Here is a 22,109-nt window from a genome sequence, read left to right on the forward strand (position 1 = left end):
CTGTCTCCCAGGTTCAAGCGAGTCTCGTGCCTCAGCCTCTTGAGTAGCCAGGACTATAGGTGTGTGCCACCATGCCTGGCTAATTTTTGTATTTTTAGTAGAGGTGGGGTTTTACCAGTTGGCCAGGCTGGTCTCGAACTCCTGACCTTAAGTGATCTGCCTGCCTTGGCCTCCCAAAGTGCTGGGATTATAGATGGGAGCCACCATGCTCAACCAGGAAGTCTTAATATGAAATTCATTTAGGCAAAAATATTAGTTTGTTTGAGAATCAGGTTACAGCTCTCATTTTTTGGATATATCAAACATGAAAGCATCACCTTAAAGCAGGGGTGGACAACTATCGCCTGTGGGCCAAGAATAATTTTTGGATTTTATTAAAGTGGAAGAAGAATGAAAAAGAAAAAAGGAAGAAGACAGAAGCAGCTACAGCAGTGGCAGTAGCAAAAGATACTGCATGTGGTCTGCAAAAAATTACTGATTATCTGGCCCCTTATGGAAAAAGTCTACAACCCCTTCCTTAGAGTTATCTATTCATAAAGCAGTAAATAATTAACCAGCCAGGAATCTCTTACCTGTCCAAGTATTTGTGAAAAGGAAGTCTTAATTGTCACCTAGTTTAAAACAATTATTGAAAAAAAGGTTATTTTCCTCTAAACTCCTTTACATTTTATTAAATTGAGTACTTCTGCATATCTCTAAGCATAATAATTGATTTTCTATAATGGTAAACCTTAAAGGCACTCAAGATCTTAAAGAATCTTCTGAACCACCATGTAAATTGTATTAAGTATAGTTTTACTGTTTAGTATACTTTTCCACATATCTAATTATTTGACAGTTGAGTAAATGCTATTATGCCCCTTTACTACCTAAAATATTTCATTAAGTAGAATATCTTATTACCACATCATGCCAGTTAAGGGGAAATTTAAGTCAAAATAATATTTTAAAAAGAATTTCATCCTTAATTATCTCTACCATAAATACAACTTTTTTTATAATTAGGAAATCTATTTGATATTAGGAGATAAATTTTTTTTAGGGAAGTTTAAAATGATTACATTTTGTCAAAATATGGACTTCTTTAAAATATACAGTATTTGTAAAAACATGGACATTTTGAGAGCATGCAGTATTTGGAGCCAAATTTTTATCACAATTTTTTCTATTGCTTTAATATTATAAATATGAATAGGCAAGTTAAAAACTACTATGGCCCTGAAAAACCCTTAACTGTTAGAAACAGGATGCAAGATATCAAAGCAATAATAAATTCCACAAAATCTAAATTAATTCATAACATAAGTTCAGCTGAAACTTGGCTGGAGGAACAGATTCTATTAATTTGACAATATCAATCCTAGTTTACCCTTGAAAAGTTAGATCTAACAAAGAATCCAAACATTTAAGCTTGGTTTAAAGCAGTTGAGCAGAAACAAAATATTTCACATAAACCAGAGCCTATGATGTCATAACCACTGAAATTAGTACTTTAACCACTTAAATCTGGAATCTAGGGGCTCTTCATTCATGACTCCATAAGTAAATAAAATGTTATTCTCAAGTCTATTTCCCTTAACACAAAGAGATGTATTTTGATTATAAAATAAACATAATAGGTATGAAATCACACATTTTAATGACTAGCAGAGTTTAAAATAATTAGTGAAAAGGAAAGAAGATCCTTAAGCTAACAACCAGTAGAGCTATACACCAATAAGTATCATGTCAGTTACTGCAGTAAGCCCCTGTCAGCTGACCTCATGATGTTCTTCAATTTATAAAAGATTCTGGACTTGGGGCTTCCAAATTCAGAAGTTGAATCTACAGTCTCATTTTTTTGCTTTATCTTCTATTACTTATTAAGATGTATACATTTTCAAATGGTCCAGTTATGGAGATGCTAAGATCGTGTTAATAGGAAAAATGAAGAATATTTAAAATATTTTAAATGCCTATCTTTTGTATGTATTGGCTTCCATACCACCATGTATCTAAAGCTTATATAAAAAGAATATTTCTAGCTTATTCTATAACTAAACCTTAAAAATTAATCAAACATACAACTTACCTCGTACCGACAGTCTGATGATGTATACATTTTTAATAATGCCACATGGCTGTCATTTTCTGGTTGAGCAATATGGAGTTTCAGAGAAATTTCTGTGGAAGATGGAGCCCTGAAGAGATAACTTAAATTCAATTCTCAAATACAAAATGCTGGTAAAGAGCCACGGCTAAGTTAATCCTCAGCACAATACAATCGAATAATGTAGAGGAAGCTAGGTACCAGACACATAATTGTGGATGGGCACTTTTTCAATGATATCACAATTGTTTGAATGCTTCCTCTAGGACACAGGAGTTGGGAGAGGGTGGAAGGGGGCTCAGGTTCCAAGCAAGTAAAGTTTAAGTTCTCTATCATTTAATAAGAATACTATATATTAAATTATAAGAACAATGCTATATAAAGGATACATACATTTTACTGAGGCATTTTAATAATTCATGATTTAAAGAAATAAACTAAGCAGAATATCTATGATTCAAAAACACCAAAGTTTAAAGTAAATTCTTTCAAATACTTACTGTGCAACGGTTAGTGAATCTTCATAAGACCAAGGAATATGAAGTTTATAGATACTGGTTATTTCTTCTGTCAAAACATTAAAAAAAAGTATTATTAACAATATGTTATTCTAAAAATTACATAAACGACTATAACACCTAACTACAATTGTCCATTTCATTTAAAAAATCAGTACAGGTTATATTACATGATAAAAAATTATGGAGAATTCCTAAATAATAATGCTTTAATTCGATTTATAATAGATATTACAGCAGATAGGCAGTACTAAGAAAGTGGAAAAATATTAAATAACTAAATCTGAATTACTACCATAAGACATAAAGATATATGGTATTTTAAAAATGTGGATATTTAAAGTGAAACAGATAAAAATGCTTTACTGTTAAGAAAGGGTCTATAGGCTGGGCGCGGTGGCTCACGCCTGTAATCCCAGCACTTTGGGAGGCCGAGGCGGGCGAATCACAAGGTCAGGAGATCGAGACCACAGTGAAACCCCGTCTCTATCAAAAAAAAAATACAAAAAATTAGCCGGGTGTGGTGGTGGGCGCCTGTAGTCCCAGCTACTCAGGAGGCTGAGGCAGGAGAATGGCGTGAACCCGGGAGGCGGAGCTTGCAGTGAGCCGAGATTGCATCACTGCACTCCAGCCTGGGCGACAGAGAGAGACTCTGCCTCAAAAAAAAAAAAAAAAAAAAGAAAAAGAAAGGGTCTATGTTAAATCCCCTGGAAATATAAACAACTTTTCTATTATATATTTAACTTTACTTCACATAAAAATATATGGAAGAGTAAGTGTTATAGAAAATTCAAGTTAACACCTACTGACTCTTCAAATGACAATATTAGTTTCTATACATTTTTTAGAAAACATATTTACCTTTCACTGCTGAGCACTTGCTTACCACGTTGATTTTAAAAGCTTGGTATATCTAACAGAGTTTGACCACAAAAAAAATAATAAAAAGGTTACTTGTATGTTAAAGTAAACATTAAAGTAAAATCAAATCCTTCTTGTTGTAGTCAGGATTAATTACCTGTCCAAAGTTCAGAAGCTCTATATTGTAGTATAGGCCGTTTGCATTTAACATCACTTTCCTTGAAGACAATCCTGTTGAATTCAAAGTACTGTATTACTTAGAATACCAAGGAAGTTTTTAAATACGTACTGATTATTTATAGCACTAAAACAATGCCAATAATTAAAAATTTGTTTACAGGTTTTCACTTCTGCATGGAGTTAACTTCTAAAAATCTAATCCCCCAGCAATAAACTCTAGACAAAATAACTTTTATGACTTCCAATCACATCTATCTGCTTTTAAATAGTCAGGTATATAATTCCAATTTCAGAAAGGTATATACTTTCTTGGTAGATCTTTTATTTTAGAAGCTTCTTATCTTCTAATGATAAGGGTGATTCAGAATTGTCATTTCTGTATTGTTCTGGGTATTTTTATACTAAAACAAAGGGTAAGGGGAGAAATAAAAATCTTCGAGTTTTCCCAAGTAACACAGATTCTTTTCATAAATGGGATGTAAAAAAATATTTAAAGGATGGGCATACCAAAATGGCACAGGAGCTAACGTAAAAAAGTTCCCAATATTCAAAGCTAGAACAACTTAAGCAAAAATATATATAATGATAGAATTGGATTATAGCCCAATGAATAAAATAGATATCCCTGAGTCCATAGTGACATAAATAAAAATTGAATAAATAAATAAATGGGGGAGAAGGGTCTACTTTATCTCAGGAAGAATTCCACTAAATGTAGAATACCAGAGTAATATTTGCTAAGTACTAGATGAACCAATGGATGCTAAAAATAGTGGGTTATTCTAAAGAAAAACAGGACATTTATATTTTCTCAAAGTATGTCACCCCAGATATTTATTAATTACAAAAGGAAAAAGCAATAACGTTATAGTGGAGAAACCTAGCAGGCACCACCTTAACCAAGAAAGGAAAATTAACATAACTAGTAATTAGAGATACGAGTATCATGTGTACTCAATATGATATAGTAGGTAATCCTCATTGCTTCTGTGGTATTTTGGCAAAAATACATAACCTCAATATAATCATAAGAAAGTATCAGACTGGGCGCCTTGGCTCATTCCTGTAATCCCAGCATTTTGGGAGGCCAAGGCAGACAGATTTCTTGAGTCCAGGAGTCTGAGACCAGCCTGGGCAACATGGTGAATCTCTGCCTCTACAAAAAATACAAAAAAGTTAGCTGAACATGGTGTCACATGTCTGTAGTCCTAGCTACTCAGGAGGCTGAGGTGGAAGGATTGCTTGAGCCAGAGGCAGAGGTTGCAGAGAGCTGAGATCATGCCATTGTACTCCAGCCTGGGTGACAGAGTGAGACCTTGTTCCCTACCCCCCCTCACAAAAATGAAAGTATCAGACAATTCCAAATAAGGAACATTGTACAAAATAATTGAACAGTATTCTTCAAAGGTTTCAAAGTTGTGAAAGGCAAGGAAAGATTGAGGAACTGTCACAGATTACAGGAGACTTAGGAGTCATGACAACTAAACGCAATGTGGAAACCTGGAGAAGCAGGACATCTATGGAAAAACTGGTGAAAAACAAATACAGCCTGTAGTTTAATTAATAGTATTGCACCAATGCTAATTTCTTAGTTTAAAAGGTTGTATTGTGTTTATGTAGAAGGTCAACCTTAGGGAAATGTGGGTGAAGGATATACAGGAAGGAACTCTTTTGTAACTTTTCTGTAAATCTAAAATTATTTCAAAATAAAGTTTAAAAGAATATTTAGAGAAATCTTGAAACCTTATACAAATAACAATTTATAATTCTATATTAAAATTGTATTAAAAGGACCAATAGGATAAATTTCACATAAGAACAGACACACAGACACATATATACACACACGCAATTACCTGCAAATGTATGTGATTATGGAAGTTCACTTCTCAGAATATGACTGCTAGCCCAATGAGAAGAAAATCACTGAACCACATCATACAGTTATTCTAAGAACTATACTTGAAATAGTCAACATTTGATATTACAAAGCTCTGCTTTACTGCAACTCTGTTACAAATAAAAGCAATTCTTATGCTTTCCAAAAACAAAGTACTTACCAAAGGAAAAAAGATGAGTTACAGGAAGCTGTATGGATCTTGTCTCTTTTTTAAAGAATTCACAATCTACAACAAACTGAAATACAAAACACTGATTTATTTTAAAAAAGTAAATTTATAGTAAAATATCTTTACTTGATGTTTGAGTGGAAAATAAAAGTCTATAAATCTCAGCTTTGGAGAAAGTATCATCTATTACACTATAATTCTGCCTATACTTAGGTGACAAGAATTTCTCAAGGAGAGATACTATGCTGAGAAAACTTGATACACAAGGTTAACTTAAAAGATTATTAGAGGACCATTTCTAGAACAACAGATCCATAGCAGTTTTTTTTATAGTTAGCTTTAAGTGTTTGCAGAAGAAGGACAGTAAAGAATGGATCAAAGTATTAAGAGCCTAGGCTAATTCAAGATTAATTAAGGATTTAAATACTATGTCTCTTAATACTTTCATAGTCAAAAGGAAAATGTGATTTTGTTATATATCTTTTTGAAAAATCCTGTATTTATTAAAGATAGTCTAATTAGACTATAAAAGGCTTTTGGAGAAATACTGCCATTGACTGACACATGGCTAATGTTATTTGTGGAACATTATTTCAGGTTAAACAGTTATTACAGTAAGTGTAAAAAAAGGTTTGCTATGTATGAAGCCAGAAAAAGAAATGCTTTTCAAAAAAGTAGAACTACAATGTGACACCCGCATCATTATAATTTTTTGTAGTGACATTTCTTTTTAAATAACATTTCTATTAGCTGCATGAGAAACTCTGCTCTACTTATTTCTGGTAAAGGAAAAGTTTCATTAAAATAATCTCTACAATGCGATATTATTTTGATCTATAGAAGCTAAAGAAAAATTAAAGTTTGCAGTCTACAAAAGCGGAAAGCTAGTGGGGTCTGTCCTAGGCTTTTCTAATAACTATACTTTGGATTTGTCTGAAGCAGTATTACTTTGTTTGCCTCTTGGGTAGATTTTTGATTGTTCTCAAAAGTGAAAAACAGACAGGGAAATTGCTACTGGATTATACCATACACTTGGGGGAACAAAAGAAAAAACTTTTAAGGGGTTTTGCTTTTATTTCTCCCTCCTTACTTATAAGGCAAAGAACACAGTCAGATATTTTCATTATAGAAAACAGCTGCTGAAATATTATAGAAATCATTTATTGAACAGGATTATTCATTATATTTTTTACAAAGTACTTTTGGATAAGTCTATATCAGATAGGGAAGCAGTTTTTAAAAGTAATTTAATCACTTTGAACAAGTTTAAAATAATAGAATTTTTATTATTGCTTTAAAAATTTGGCTGTGCCTTTAGTTTTGCATAATGACAAAAACCCTACCCAAGAAAGAGAAAATTCAAAGGCCTGTCTCTCAAACAGTAAATTTCTAACAGGTTTAATCATTTTGTTTTCTGTTACAAAAAAACATGCAGATAATTCCATATTTGCATTTCTAAAAATATATTGATACAAGTTGACTAAAAATTGTTTTACACTATTTGAATATATGTCATGTTCTGATGATGAGCTATACATAGACATGCAAAAATTATGAAAGACTTAAGTTATAATTCTAGTGAGACAGGGTTGTATAACAGTAGAGTCTGCAGTGTTACTTTCCAAAGAGCATTAAGATGCATTACATATTTATTAGGCTGCTAAGACTGTCTATTTGCAGAAAGGCTCATTAATTTCTTGGAATAATCAGAGAGGGCCTTTTCAAGTTTGAGAAAAATATTAGATTCATTCAAAACCATCTTACCTGACAGAAAAACCCTTAAAGAGAGCTTTTAGTATTGAAGATGCTGAATTACCTCTCACTTGAGCTAAGCAAAACAGAACAATGAATCCATTATGAGGGACTTGCGAGATTTAGTCATTGAGATGACTCCCAACTACATCCCCCTTTTCCTTTCTCTATTTCTCCTAAATTTTTCTGATTATTTTGGCTACAAATCTTACCAACCTTCTCATTCAATAAACATTTTCTTGAGCATTTATGCAGTAGTCACTAAAGGTTGAGGATGCAAAGTGGAATAAAACCTATCTCTTCATTACTCTTAAAGAGTTCACAATGTGGTCATGGCAACTGAGACATAAATAAATTATAATTCAACATAATAAAATTTTCAAAGAAGTTATAAACAAAGTATCATGAGAATAAGTAAAAGATTACTGGGGGACTCTGGAAAAGGGGAAAAGGGACACAGGTTGGATCCTGAAGAGTAAGTTTGCTAGGTGAAATAGGAAAAGGGGAGTCCAAAGTACCCTCTACCTCCATTTTCTTTCTTACCCACTAATTCTATCAAAATCACCATTCTTTTCTTTCTATTGCCACTTCCCCAGTACAGGCCGAGGATTCCTTATCCAAAATGCATGGAACTAGAAGTGTCTGATTTTTTCAGATTTTGGAATATTTACCTATATATAATGAGATATCTTGGGGATGGAACCCAAGTCTAAACACGAAATTCATTTATGTTTCATATATCTCTTATACACATAGTCTCAAGGTAATTTTTATATTTTTAATAACTTTGTGCATGAAACAAAATGACTGTTTTGACTATATCTCACCACATGAGGTCGGGGTAGAATTTTCCAATTGTGTTGTCAGGTTGGTACTCAAAATGTTCTAGATGGCGTGCCCTCGTTATTATAGCAGTGAGTATCCCCACCTGTCAAAAAGTTTTAGAGTTTGGATTTTTGGATTAAGGGTGCTCGGTCTGTACAAGCCCCTTAGGAGGTGTGTAGTCTGTTTCTAATCTATTCTACAGCATAAGGAGATTAATCTCCCCAAATAAATGATTTCTGATACCATTACTACTATAGTGAAAAATCTTACGGCTTCCTATTGACTTTTGAATTCTGTTAAGTCCTGAATCCTCCAATCAAGACTTTCACAATATGGCCATGAACTAATTTTCCAGACTTTTCCTCCACTACTATTCAAACCCATCGTGGCCATCCTTTCAAAATTATTCTTTACTCATTCACTGGTTTTCAAATATACTTCATGCTTTGCTCTGTTGCTTTGTCTGAACAGTGCTGTCCCTTACAACTCCTGGCAATGATGTTACTATTGAGCATCTGGAAATGTGACTAGGACAACTAGGGAACAGAATTTTTTATTTTATATTAACTTAAATTGAAATAACCACATGTGCTAGTGATTCCTGTATTGACAGCATGGCTCTACAATGTTCATTCGTCCTATAAAAATCCTGGCTATCTGTTAAGGTTATTTTGTTTTATTTCATTTCATTTAAAAGGTGGAGTCTCATTATGTTGACTAGGCTGCAGTACAGTGGCTTTTCATAGGCATAATCATAGCATACTACAGCCTCCACCTCCTGGGTTCAAACGATTCTCCTACTTCAACTTCCCAAGTAGCTAGGACTACAGGTGCTTGCCACCATGTCCACTTGAAAGCCATTTTAAATATCATCTTATTATAATGCCATTCTTTTTATGTACTTGCTATATTCTGGTTTGTGTTATGTGTATTTGGGTAGTTCTTTTTCCACTCTTCCCTCTGCTCCAGTTACATTTCTCTCCCCCTTCCCAATAGCATGTAGCTTTTTCGCAGTGGTTCATACCTGTAATCCCAGAACTTTGGGAGGCCAAGGTGGGCAGATCACCCGAGGTCAAAAGTTCAAGACCATCCTGGCCAGCATAGCAAAACCCTACCTCTACTGAAAATACAAAAATTAGCTGGGCGTGGTAGCACGCACATGTAGTCCCAGCTACTTGAGAGGCTGACACAGGAAAGTCGCTTGAACCCAGGAGGTAGAGGTTGTAGTGAGCCAAGATTGCGCCACTGCACTCCAGCCTGGGTGACAGAGCAAGACTCTGTCTCAAAAAAACAAAACCAGGGTCATGTCTTCATTTGTGTGCCTCCTATAATTCCTTGTACATAGCGTTGTACTTAAAGGGTACCTAATAATTCATAGGTTTTACACCTATGAATTATTATTATGTGTCTAATAATTCACAGGTTTTGAAAGACTGATTGATAAACTGGAACCAGTTATCACTTGGAACAAAGAAACTTGGGTTTATTCTGTTTAGTTCAAGTTAGAGTAGATGATCCTAATAATTTAACAGTCTTAGGTGGATCATCAAACTGGCTACGGTTTTAGATAAACTCTGTGCAGAAAAACTCATTGAAAAAGAACTGTAAAATTTAGCATGTATCCCCAAAACATTCTGGTAACAATCTTAACCCACTTGTTACCTTACTTCCATGAACGGATGGTACATAAACAACAAGATGAGACAAAGATGGATAGTCTTGAAGTCTTAATGTCAGAGTCTAAAATAAAAAAAAAAAAAAGAAACTACTTTTATTTCTTAGAGATTAATACATGTTTAAAGAAAAATAAATTACACTTCTTTCTTATTCAATTAGTTATCTTAAAAAGCAGGCTTCCAATTTATGTTCAGCACTACACAAAATGCCCATGTTTACATTTCCAGGTCAATAATCCTGTTGAAAATCAAGTTCCTAATAATTACTATGTTAAATAGGGACTGCCAAAAATATTCCTTGGATCCCTTCACATAAAACAAACGACATTTAACATTAAATTTAATTATTTTCTATTATTATTTCCAAATTTGATATCTTTCTTTTTATAATTTGGTTGTTACATATAGTATCACAGCATTGTGTCTACATTTATTTTGGTAGTATATAACAAAAAACATTCAATAGCTAATGAATGAATAAAGCTAAATATAATGAAAGAGTTACAATTTAATCCCAAATGATTTTGATCTAGCCCAAGTAGTAAAGAGTTGCTGGCTAATGGCATATCTGCACATCATCCCCTGGAATTTATTTAGCAAATGACAAAGACAAGTATGTCTAAATAATGCACCTCACCGAATGAGTGAGTATTTACTTCTCAAAATTAAGACCAGTCCTATAGTCCATACTTTGAGGAATGAATTGGTAGAAGACTGCTCCATTTAATGAAAAGCCAAGGCACCAAATACGGGTTTTTTTGTTTTCTTTTTTGTTTTAATTTAACTTTCATTTTAAGTTCAGGGGTACATGTGCAAGTTTGTTACATAGGTAAACTTGTGTCATGGGGGTTTGTTGTACAGATTATTTCATCACCCAGGTACTAAGACCAGTTTACCCACTAGTTATTTTTCCTGATCCTCTTCCTCCTACTACTCTCCACCTTCCAATAGGCCCCAGTGTGTGCTGTTCCCCCTATATGTCCATGTGTTCTAATCATTCAGCTCCCACTTGTAAGTGAGAAGATGCAGTATTTGGTTTTCTGTTCCTGCATTCATTTGCTAAGGATAATGGCCTCCAGCTCCATCCATGTTCCTGCAAAGAACATGATCTTGTTCTTTTTTATGGCTGCATAGTATTCCATGGTGTATATGTAATACATTTTCTTTATCCAGTCTACTATTGATGGGAATTTAGGTTGATTCCATGTCTTTGCTATTGTGAATAGCGCTGCAATGAACACATGCATACATGTGTCTTTATAATAGAATGCTTTATACTCCTTTGGGTATACACCCAGTAATGGGACTACTAGGTCGAATGGTATTTCTATTTTTAGGTCTTCAAGGAATCTCCACACTGTCTTCCACAATGGTTGAACTAATTTACACTCCCACTAACAGTGTGTAAGTGTTCCTTTTTCTCTGCAACCTCGCCAGCATCAGTTATTTTTTGACTTTTTAATAATAGCCATTCTGATTGGTGTGAGATGGTATCTCACTGTGGTTTTGATTTGCATTTCTCTAATGGTCAGTGATGTTGAGCTTTTTTTCCATATAATTGTTGGCTGCATGTATGTCTTCTTTTGAAAAGTGTTGGTTCATGGCCTTTGGCCACTTTTTAATGAATTGTTTTTATCTTGTAAATTTGTTTAAGTTCCTTATAGATGCTGGATATTAGATCTTTGTCGGATGCAGAGTTTGCAAAATTTTTCTCCCATTCTGTAGGTTGCCTGTTCACTCTGTTGATAGTTTCCTTTGCTGTGAAGAAACTTTTTAGTTCAATTAGATCCCATTTGTCAATTTTTGCTTTTGTTGCAATTGCTTTTGGTATCATCATCATGAAATCTTTGCCCATTCCTATGTCCAGAATGGTACTGCCTAGGTTGTCTTCCAGGTTTTTTATTTTTGGGTTTTACATTTAAGTTTTTAATCCATCCTGAGCTAATTTTTGTACATGGTGTAAAGAAGAGGTCCAGTTTCAACCTTCTGCGTAAGGCTAGGCAGTTATCCCAGCACCATTTATTGACTAGGGAAACCTTTCCCCATTGCTTGTTTTCGTCAGGTTTGTCAAAGGTCAGATAATTGTAGGTGTGTGACCTTATTTCTAGGTTATCTATCCTGTTCCATTGGTCTATGTGTCTGTTTTTGTACCAGTACCATGCTGTTTTGGTTACTGTAGCCCTGTAGTATAATTTGAATTCAAGTAGTGTGATGCCTCCAGCTTTGTTCTTTTTGCTTAGGATTGGCTTGGCTATACTGGGCTCTTTTTGGGTTCCATATGAATTTTTAAATAGTTTTTTCTAGTTCTGTGAAGAATATCAATAGTAGTTTAATAGGAACAGCACTGAATCTATAAACTGCTTTGGACAGTATGGCCATTTTAATGGTATTGATTCTTCCTATCCATGGGCATGGAATGTTTATCCATTTGTTGACGTCATCTCTGATTTATTTGAGCAGTGTTTTGTAATTCTCCTTGTAGAGATCTTTCATCTCTCTGATTAGTTGTATTCCTAGGTCTTTTATTCTTTTTTTTGGCAATTGTGGATGGGACTGCATTCCTGATTTGGCTCTTGGCTTGACTGTTGCTGGTGTTAATAGGAATGTTAGTGATTTTTGCACATTGATTTTGTATCCTGAGACTTTGCTGAAGTTGCTTATCAGCTTAAGGAGCTTTTGGGCTGAGACGATGGAGTTTTCTAGATATAGGATCATGTCATTTGCAAACAAAGATAATTTGACTTCCTCTCTTCCTATTTGGATGCCCTTTATTTCTTTCTCTTGCCTGATTGCCCTGGCCAGGTCTTCCAGTACTATGTTGAATAGGAGTGCTGAGAGAGGGCATCCTTGTCTTGTGCTGGTTTTCAAGGGGAATGCTTCCAGCTTTTGCCCATTCAGTATGATGTTGGCTGTGGGTTTGTCATTAGATGGTTCTTAGTACTTTGAGGTATGTTCCTTCAATACCTAGTCTACTGGGAGTTTTTAACATGAATGAGTGTTGAATTTTATCAAAAGCCTTTTCTGCATCTATTGAGATAATTATGTGGCTTTTTGTCTTTAGTTCTGTTTATGTGATGAATCACCCAAATACAGTTTTAATCGAGTTTTGTTCTGGAAGTATATGTGGGGTGGGAGTAGTTATATGTTCTAACAATATGTTTGCATTAAAACATTTCTAAAGACACTTAGCTTTCCCCAATCTTCTTCAGAAGTACCAATGTGGGCAAGGAGGACAGAGATGCTCAAGCTAAAGAACCATTAATGAGTAGCCTTCTAACAACCTGACTAGATTCATGTGGGATGTTTATCAAACATAAACTCCTGGGCTTCACCTCAACTTAGCAAAGTCCCTGTGAAGGCTCATATGTTCTAATGTAAATTAAAGACCTTAAAAGGGCTACATGAGCCACAGCTACAGGCAGCTAAGACCCACCAGACAAATGGTAGCTAATATGAAACATAAATTAATTACGAAGAACTTGGATAATCTGTGCAGCTATCCACTCTAATGTCTTTTAAGTATTTATTCTCAAGAATGGCCAAGTGTTGAATTTATACGTGCTTTGATGGAGAGCTCCATCTATTTCTTAAAAGTTCAGTACACAGAAATGCCTAACAGTGATATAATTCTCATCTGACATTACTTTTATTGAGATAGCAATATGAATAAAATTTACAAAATTTCCTTGCTTTAGTCATCCCTTCAATTTCAAAGCAAAATAATTTTGTGTGCTGTTTATAAATGGCTAATACATATTACATACAATTTTTATTTTCATTAAAATAAAAGATCTGTCCTCTTAAGCTGAGAACACATAAGACTGCACAATGCTATTAATACTTGTTTTCTACTTCTCTCTTTCAGCATTTGCCATGAAAAGTAGGCAGCTGAAATAGCTTGTTCTCCTGCTATTCAGCCAGCTGTTTCTTACATTCAGAACAAACAACATAGGGACCCAGTGTTTGATACAGAGACTGATTAATATTTGGATATTTAAAATAATAATATAAAAATTTTATGATTTAAGAAATACCTTTTAAAATACAGGAGCAAAGTACATTTTATTGGGTTTTTAATAATTTATTTCTTCTTAATCTTTACATTATAGGCTGGATAGAACATCCAAATTAATCTATACAATTCATCCATGTAATAAAAAGTCACCTATACCCCTCAAGCTATTGAATAAAAAAATAAGTTGAGGAAATATTAAATAACAACTTATAAATGATTGTTCAGTAAGTATATCCTGACACTTTTGTTTGTTTTGATCCTGGTTAGGACAGTATCAGCGAGAGACCTTAAAAATGTTCGAGTCAATTTACTCTCCTACCATATTTGTTTGATAAACACAAGGTCACATGAATGAATGTGTGCAAATAAGACTGACCGAGGTGACAAAAAAAATTGCAACCATTCCAAAGTGAAGTGTGACTTGCAATTATTTCTTCTGTCACCATTCCTCTCTGTTAGCATAAGTTTCTCATTCTCTGTATAGTATAGAGTTGACTATACATACAAATAATTATAAACTTTCAGGAGCAAAAATAACTAACTTAATTAGAGCTAATTGTGAAATAACTGGAAACCACCAGATGATTTCACTTACAAGTCAATGAATGAGTCTAGGATTCATTATGAAACTATATTTTTAAAGCACAGATTTACTTGAAGACTGAAAACTATCAATCCTGATAAAACATTATCAGTTACAATAAATACAATTTGGAAATCAGAACAGACATTTTCATCACATTTTAGAATTATTTTGCTTTTCAACAATAGATTTTGAGACGATGCAAATAAGCCCTTTATAAAAGTACTTGCTGACCTTCCGAAGTTGCTTAATCAAATCACAAACAACTATGAAATAAATCCCTGCTGTGATTTATCACCCTGGAGAGCACTAGATAAACTAGTTATTTGCGTGCTTGACCATGTATCGTATCTCTTTGAGATGTCCACTTCCCAACTGCAGGCCCTTCCTCCCAAAATGAATTCTAAGTATACTAACTCAGTTCATATTTTAAGGCAGGCCATTAAACATATCCTCAAATTGAATGTTAGAAATCCCTCCAGTTCTTTTGGTCTGAAGCTATAACATACAGAGATTCAGAGGACTGTTAACTTATAGTTTTTATCTCTGAAAGTAAAAAAAATATAAATAATACTAATGGTATGTTATTTCCTATCAAATGTATTTATAGAGAAAATATTTTTTAAATGTAGGTTAGCAAATCTCAAGTTTATTTAATACCATGATAAGCTAATGAAAGAGAATATTCTAAAATGTATATAGACTCAAGTATTTTTTTCAACTGAATATTAAAATTCGGAAGTCATAATTTACCTTAATTGTTGGCAGCAGTTCAGCTTTCCATGATAAATCAACCCCTTGCTGGCTTTGAAATAAATATGAAAATATAATTAAAGGACAAATATATGGAAATATTATAAATTATAAATAAGATTCAGAGGAAAAAGAAACCATCTCTACACCTAGTAGAGATGTCTAGTGAGTCTAATCCAATATACTCTGTCCGCATAGTTCCCTTAGCAACAAAAATGTTTTTCCTAGCTAATTTCAATGTTTGCAAAAATTACTAGTATATTCATTTCATTTACTTTTCATTTTAAAAACAATATTATAATTTCATATAGCATCAAAATTAAAATAACAATGTATGAAACTATTCTAAAAGTGCGATTTACAAGTATTGAGATAAATGAACAGTGGAGGGCCATGCATTCAAAAGACTTACCACATAGAAGTGCTGTTTATGCAAGCAAAAATCCAACTATTTGTATCCTGTTGGTTAACAGCACAAAACAAAACACACTAAGTATTGTAGAAAATAATTGTACAAAACAAGCATTCATTTTCAACACTTTATTGTTATATGATAGGGTGACTAGGAGCAAATGAAATATAAATAACAGTTTTTTGTTCAGAAACATATCCAAGATGTTCTCAAAGTCCAATAAATCAAGGATAGGTAAAGAAAAGAAGTCGAATGTCAACACTGATAGGTAAGCAGTTATCCTGGAGCCAAGAGTATGAGAAAGACTGTACTGACAGGTGTCTCTCTCTCTTTTTTTTTTTTTTTGTTTTGAGATGGAGTCTTGCTCTGTTGCCCATTGCCCAGGCTGGAGTACTGTGGCGCGACCTTGGCTCACTGCAACCTCTTCCTCCTGGGTTCAAGCAATCTTCCTTCCACACCCCTCAAGTAGCAGAAACTACAGGTGTGTGCCACCCCATCCAGCTAAGTTTTTTGTATTTTTTGCAGAGATGGGGTCTGACCATGTTGCCCAGGCTGGTCTCAAACTACTGAGCTCAAATGATCCACGCACCTCAGCCTCCCAAAGTGCTAGGATTACAGGTGTGAGCCACCACACCTGGCTTCCATTCCTAGTATCATAATAAATGCACGCTACAGCATTTTTAAACAATATCACATTTTTAAATAGTGCCTAACATAGGAGGTACTCATTAAAAAGAAACAAAAAAATCAAAATCATTATTCTGATACAGTAAATCTAGATAACATTGTAAGTTACTCTATTATCTTAGAGAATATTTGCTATAAAAAGTACCTCAAATTTTAGTATGGAAGCCAATGGAAAACAGAATACACTTTATAAAGTTCCTATAGAATAGCTTTGCTTCATTATATCTATTCTTTAAAGTACTAATAGAAACTTATAATTAAAGGGGTTTTGAATTCCATTCCTTCATCATGAACAGAGTAAAATGAAGGTAGAAAGACAGGGTGGGAGACCTAAACTAGAACCAAAATTACAATTTAATAGCATAGTATCTGTGATTAAAAAAATTTGATTAATGCTTTTCAATCAAAACACTGTTCCAGAAAAATTATTTTTCAACTACTTAGATTTAATAATATTTCATAGCTAGGTCTACCAGTAGAATTTGAAAAATGAACAACAGTTAGCCTCTTAAATTTACATAAAATGTCCCAATTATCTTACCAGCATAGTGCTCTGACAATAGACGTGAGTGTAGATTTTTCTATGATTTTCAAGAGGAAATGTAAAATATATCTTCTCAGATTCCTACAAAAAAAAAGGAAAACAATATAGCTATAATGAGCAGATTAATTTCATCATTCAAAAATCCAGATATAGCAAATGAGTTAATTATTCTAATTTTATCATTCTTGGTGTTGAGAACCAATTCTCTAGGAGTAGGAGGAGGAAGATACGGAAGGGCAAGAGAAAGATTAGGTATAAACTCTGTAGTCCTCAGTTTGTCCTGGAAGTATCAGTGTGAATGTAATTTTTTTGGTTGTTTTATTGGGTTTTTCTTTTGGTCTTTTAGTTAAGATTTTATGCAGTTCTTAGCTCTGGCCACTGAAAAGGCGTAGAAATGCCAACCCAATAGCCACAAGCATTTCTAGTACCAGATTATGGTTTTGAGATACCACTTCCCAAAGAAAAGGAATAATTCCTTAAAGAAATAGTTGATTCAAGGTTTGGAGCAGGAAATGTACAAAATAAGCTAAAATATCTTGTTATACTCAACAGTGAGGAAACTATTAAAGACAACTAAAGAGTATATCAAAAAGACTCAGAAACTAAACTTGAAATCGTTTCCACTGGTCAAATACGGAATGATTTTAGCATCAACAGATTGAAAGACAAATATATTTAAATGCATGAGTACATAATAATACTGGAGAAAAAACCCTCTAATGGTCACTAATAAGAGGAAGCTTGTGAGCCAACTCACCATTCTGATAATGAGTAAATATAAGGTAAGATCCAAAGATCCACACAATTATCACTCTTTTCCCATATGATTTATTCTACTTTTGATAAATTTAGTAGATGAGCAGAAGTTTTTCTCTATGTATACAGAACTAACTAGAATACTATTCTAGTTAATAAATAATAAAATTAAACTTATTACAATTTTTGCATCCTCCTAAATCAATTAATAACTCCAGGCATTCCTCATCAACAGTGGCTAACATCACAAAGAGAGACAGAGTCTAGCAAAAACAAAAACAAAACAAAAATCTGAATATGAACAAGCAGCTAGATCCAACTACTAAATCACAGGACTACAACAGGCAAAGGAACATGCTGAATGACTATAGGAATGCAATCAGTGAAATCAAGACTGTGAAACTCCAGAGGACAAATGATTTGGTGTTTTTTTCAACAAATAAGTTTCAGGAATAAAAAGGGAGGGTGGTGGTAAGAGAAAGTCTTCCAGATTAAAAAGGAATAAGACATTAATCAATAATAATGTATAGGCCTTGTTTGGATCCTGATATAAACAAACTCAACATCAAATAAAACAGCAAAAAAGATAAATTTATAAAACTAATTACTGACTAGATAATCATTTAGGAATTATTATTAAATTGTGGGAAAATGGCATGCAGTTATCTTTTTTAAAGAGTTTTTAACTTTTAAAGATAAATACTAAATTATTTCTGGAAAAACATGAAAAAAATTCATTGGTGGAATACTTACATTGTAAGCTACATAGGTCCATTTGGACACTTTTACTGGAACCCACATAGATGTCCCTTAAGGTAAAGGAAATTAATTTATTTGCCTTGTTTTGTTTTCATACTACATAGTTTCTTTCTTCTTTGAATCCTGGTGAAATACTTCTCAATCACAATAAAGAAGTGGTTTTCTGAACACTGGCTATATTAAAACAGAAAATCTAGTAATATATTTTCTATATGCTCATCACCAACTAGCATTCACATCAAGTAAAGTAAAAATCTGCTTGGTGTCCTTTAACTCTAAGGCATTATCAACATAAGGAAGTAAATATTTCATTTCCCAAACAAGACATATAATTAAACAGGTATAATTTGCTTTATATTTAAATAGACAAAGCAAGTTATTTTGCTTTATATTTAAAAGCAAAATTTATCAGCAAAAGATATGTTGGTAATCCAAAAGAAGAACGAAGAATAACTGATAATTGAGGAACTGAAAGGAGTCAAGAATAATATGGCACTTAGTTTATGTAACTGTTAGGAGAACAGTCATTTAACTGAAATTTTTCTATTTGTCATGTTATTTTCAAGACAAAATTTTTACCAGCAACCTCTTACACGTTGCTTCTTTTTCCCTTCCTAACCAAGAACTGCACCAGCATCATTATAGGGAAATTAATAATGTATGTGTGTATGTGTATATATATATATATATATATGTATATATATATATATATATAATAGGATCCTAAAACTTGAAGTATCACAGTTTCAAAGATTTTGTCTGCTATAAACAAATTTACCTAAAATTAATAATGAAATACTTCATTTAAAATTAAAATATGTTATTGTCACCAACCTGTTAAGTCAGAAATTATAGCTGGATTTTCCTCAAAATGTTTTGATGGGTGTCTTATAAAGTGGTGAGTCAAAACTGACAGTTTCTTCTTGTAATTTTGAGTTATCTAGAAAGAACATTGATACATTCTGTATTACTTTGTATCTATCGTAATAGCTCGATGAAACATTGCTTCAGTAATAATGACAACAGCCAACATTTATTACTCTGAGGCACTGTTCTGAGCACGGTACAGGAACTTACTCAATTATCACAAAAACTTTAAGAGATAATGATTTTATCTGCATTGTAAATGTGAAGAAACTAAAGCACAGAGAAATTAAGAAACTTGCCCAAGGTCACACAGCTATTAAGTCTGGGCTGGAATTCACACCCAGGCATTCTGGCTCGAGAGTCCATGCTTTCATTATTATGCGATAGTGCCTCTCAAGTAACATTTAAGAATAAAACATTATAAAAATGTATAGAACCAAAAGACAATTTTAGAGATTCTCTAGTTTGTGATTCCAACATACCAGTTTCCAAATTCAGACTACTGCCAATACCATAACAAAGAATCCACTGGTCACTAGAGAAAATAAATATTGTCAACTTTCCTACCATAGAAATTACTCTTTTATTCTATCCTTCTACTTGTTTTTTAAATATCCTGGCACAATAAAAAGTTGGCAACTGTAAAAAAGTTGTCATCCCTTTAAAAAAAAGTGTACTGGGATATAAAATCCATTTGGTATTGACCATTATTCAACTCTCTAGTTTAATAATTGAGGCCCTGACAGGTAAGTGACTTTCTCAACAACAGAGTGAGAATGGCAAAGAAGTAACAGTGAGGATCCAGGTCTACTAAACGTTTCCAGTCCCTTTGGAAGTAACCCAGCATTTGCTTGAACATTTTAATTCGCTACTTTGTAAGACCGTGCATTCCAATTTTAACAACTCTTACCAGGAGAATGCTTTATTTACAGCAAATACCTGATTCCTTATTACACTGCTATCTTAGATTGGGAGACAGTCCTTCAAAACTTAGAAGCTTGCTATGTTCTCCATTCAAATAAAACATTTCTTCTGCAGATAAAACAACTTCAAACATATCAACCATTTTTCACAGAACTCTTTTAGTCCCTTCACCATCCTCATTGCCTCCCCTGGATAAACTCAAGTTTGTTGATGTCCCCCTCAAAATATGATGCATGAAATAGAATACAGTTCTCTAGATATGGTATAAGTAGAGTGGAGGACAGTGGAGAACTTTTATATTAATTGATGCAAACTTTCTACCTCAAATAACTCAGTCTTATACTAAACTTGTTTGATTTTCTTAAGTGGTCACATCTGTTTGTAATCAATTAAATGTTACAGCCTGTCTATCAAAACTTTAGGCTGGGTGCAGTGGCTCACATCTATAATTCCAGCACTTTGGGAGGCCAAGGCAGGTGGATCACAAGGTCAGGAGATCGAGACCATCCTGGTTAACATGTAGAAACCTCATCTCTACTAAAAGTACAAAAAATTAGCTGGGCATGGTGGTGGGTATCTGTAGTCTCAGCTATCATGAGGCTGAGGCAGGAGAATGGCGTGAACCCAGGAGGTGGAACTTGCAGTGAGCCAAGATTGCGCCACTGCACTGCAGCCTGGGCGACATAGCAAGACTCCGTCTCAAAAAACAAAAACAAAAACAAAAAAACTTTAATTAAGACTGGATTCCACCATCCTTACTCACTCTCAAGGCAATCCATCTACTCACAAGTTTTTAGCTATGACTTTTATGCTAATAACCACTAGAAATTACTCTGATTCCTGCCTTATCACCATGCTTAGGACTAATTATTCTTTGCATTTTAATTTCCCTGAATATATATGTTCTGCTTTCTCCTGGACTATATGCTTCCTGAGGGTTAGATATCATACTTTAAGTTTTTATTTTCTACTACTTAGTCCAATTACACATAGTGAGTTTTTAAAACAAAACTGTTTCATAAACAGTATTTTTTATTCTTAGCAATATAGTTATCAAAAATTTCTCATTTTCCCCTTAAAATGCATAACATATTTATACATTCAGAATTATAATTTATTACATACTAGTACTATAGTTCTTTTCTCATCTTATGAGTTAACGGAAAAACATGATTTTATTTATTGAAATTAGTTTTGTGTCCAGTTTTTTTAGGAATATACCTGTCTGAGGTATCCTGTTCTTCACTAGACGGAACAAGGTTTTTCCTAAGTTTACCAAATGTCAGTTCAAGTACAAACTGGTCTAGCAACTTTAATTGATTCTATTATTGTATCTAGTTGCGCTCCCTCAAGTAGGCTTAGAACTTTTACCACAGTTATGTCTCACAGCTAAAACAATGTCAACAAACCAAAAAATGTTTGTGTTCCATGACAAATGTTTATGTTCCATGACCAAGTCACAGTGTCAACAAGTCACAAGTGAAGCTTGTTTAAATCAATAAATATACTAATTTAATACCGAATCTTGTAGCTTAAAATGTGGTAAAACACAAAATGATCTGGACCTTCAGGAGACAGCTAAGTATCTATGATTCTCTCTATGAGTGGTTATACAGCTTTCTGAAGAGTTAAGGAAAAAAATCCCTATCCTTCTAAGAGAGTATACTACAGGGTAAAGGAGCTTTCCTCATTGTTAAGAATTAAGTACTGCCTGGAGACTATTGAGAAAGAGGTCACCCATACTAGTCTCCCAAATAATTGGAGCCTTCAGGTGAAACACTGCAAAAATATCTGGGCTGCAATGCTTTGCCATGAAAAAGACTACATAAAAAATAAGGA

The 22,109-nt window shown here is 33.6% G+C and overlaps 1 protein-coding gene across 2 annotated transcripts in view; it reads right to left on the reverse strand.

Moving 5' to 3' along the window:
- PGAP1 (post-GPI attachment to proteins inositol deacylase 1) overlaps nucleotides 1-22,109 on the reverse strand; it is an 83,238-nt gene that overhangs the window by 36,322 nt on the left and 24,807 nt on the right. For both annotated transcript variants that reach the window (XM_031936500.1, XM_023217979.2), the window contains exons 8-19: nucleotides 19,314-19,419; nucleotides 18,474-18,529; nucleotides 16,962-17,045; nucleotides 15,734-15,780; nucleotides 15,322-15,373; nucleotides 9,957-10,034; nucleotides 5,709-5,784; nucleotides 3,626-3,699; nucleotides 3,469-3,520; nucleotides 2,590-2,656; nucleotides 2,072-2,180; nucleotides 573-611 (exon numbers count right to left, since the gene is read on the reverse strand). In XM_031936500.1, the coding sequence (XP_031792360.1) occupies nucleotides 573-611; nucleotides 2,072-2,180; nucleotides 2,590-2,656; nucleotides 3,469-3,520; nucleotides 3,626-3,699; nucleotides 5,709-5,784; nucleotides 9,957-10,034; nucleotides 15,322-15,373; nucleotides 15,734-15,780; nucleotides 16,962-17,045; nucleotides 18,474-18,529; nucleotides 19,314-19,419 (840 nt within the window). The remainder of the gene's footprint in view (nucleotides 1-572; nucleotides 612-2,071; nucleotides 2,181-2,589; nucleotides 2,657-3,468; nucleotides 3,521-3,625; nucleotides 3,700-5,708; nucleotides 5,785-9,956; nucleotides 10,035-15,321; nucleotides 15,374-15,733; nucleotides 15,781-16,961; nucleotides 17,046-18,473; nucleotides 18,530-19,313; nucleotides 19,420-22,109) is intronic.

The sequence above is a fragment of the Piliocolobus tephrosceles genome, chromosome 11 (assembly GCF_002776525.5).
Source record: "Piliocolobus tephrosceles isolate RC106 chromosome 11, ASM277652v3, whole genome shotgun sequence".
Classification (NCBI taxonomy): Eukaryota; Metazoa; Chordata; class Mammalia; order Primates; family Cercopithecidae; genus Piliocolobus; species Piliocolobus tephrosceles.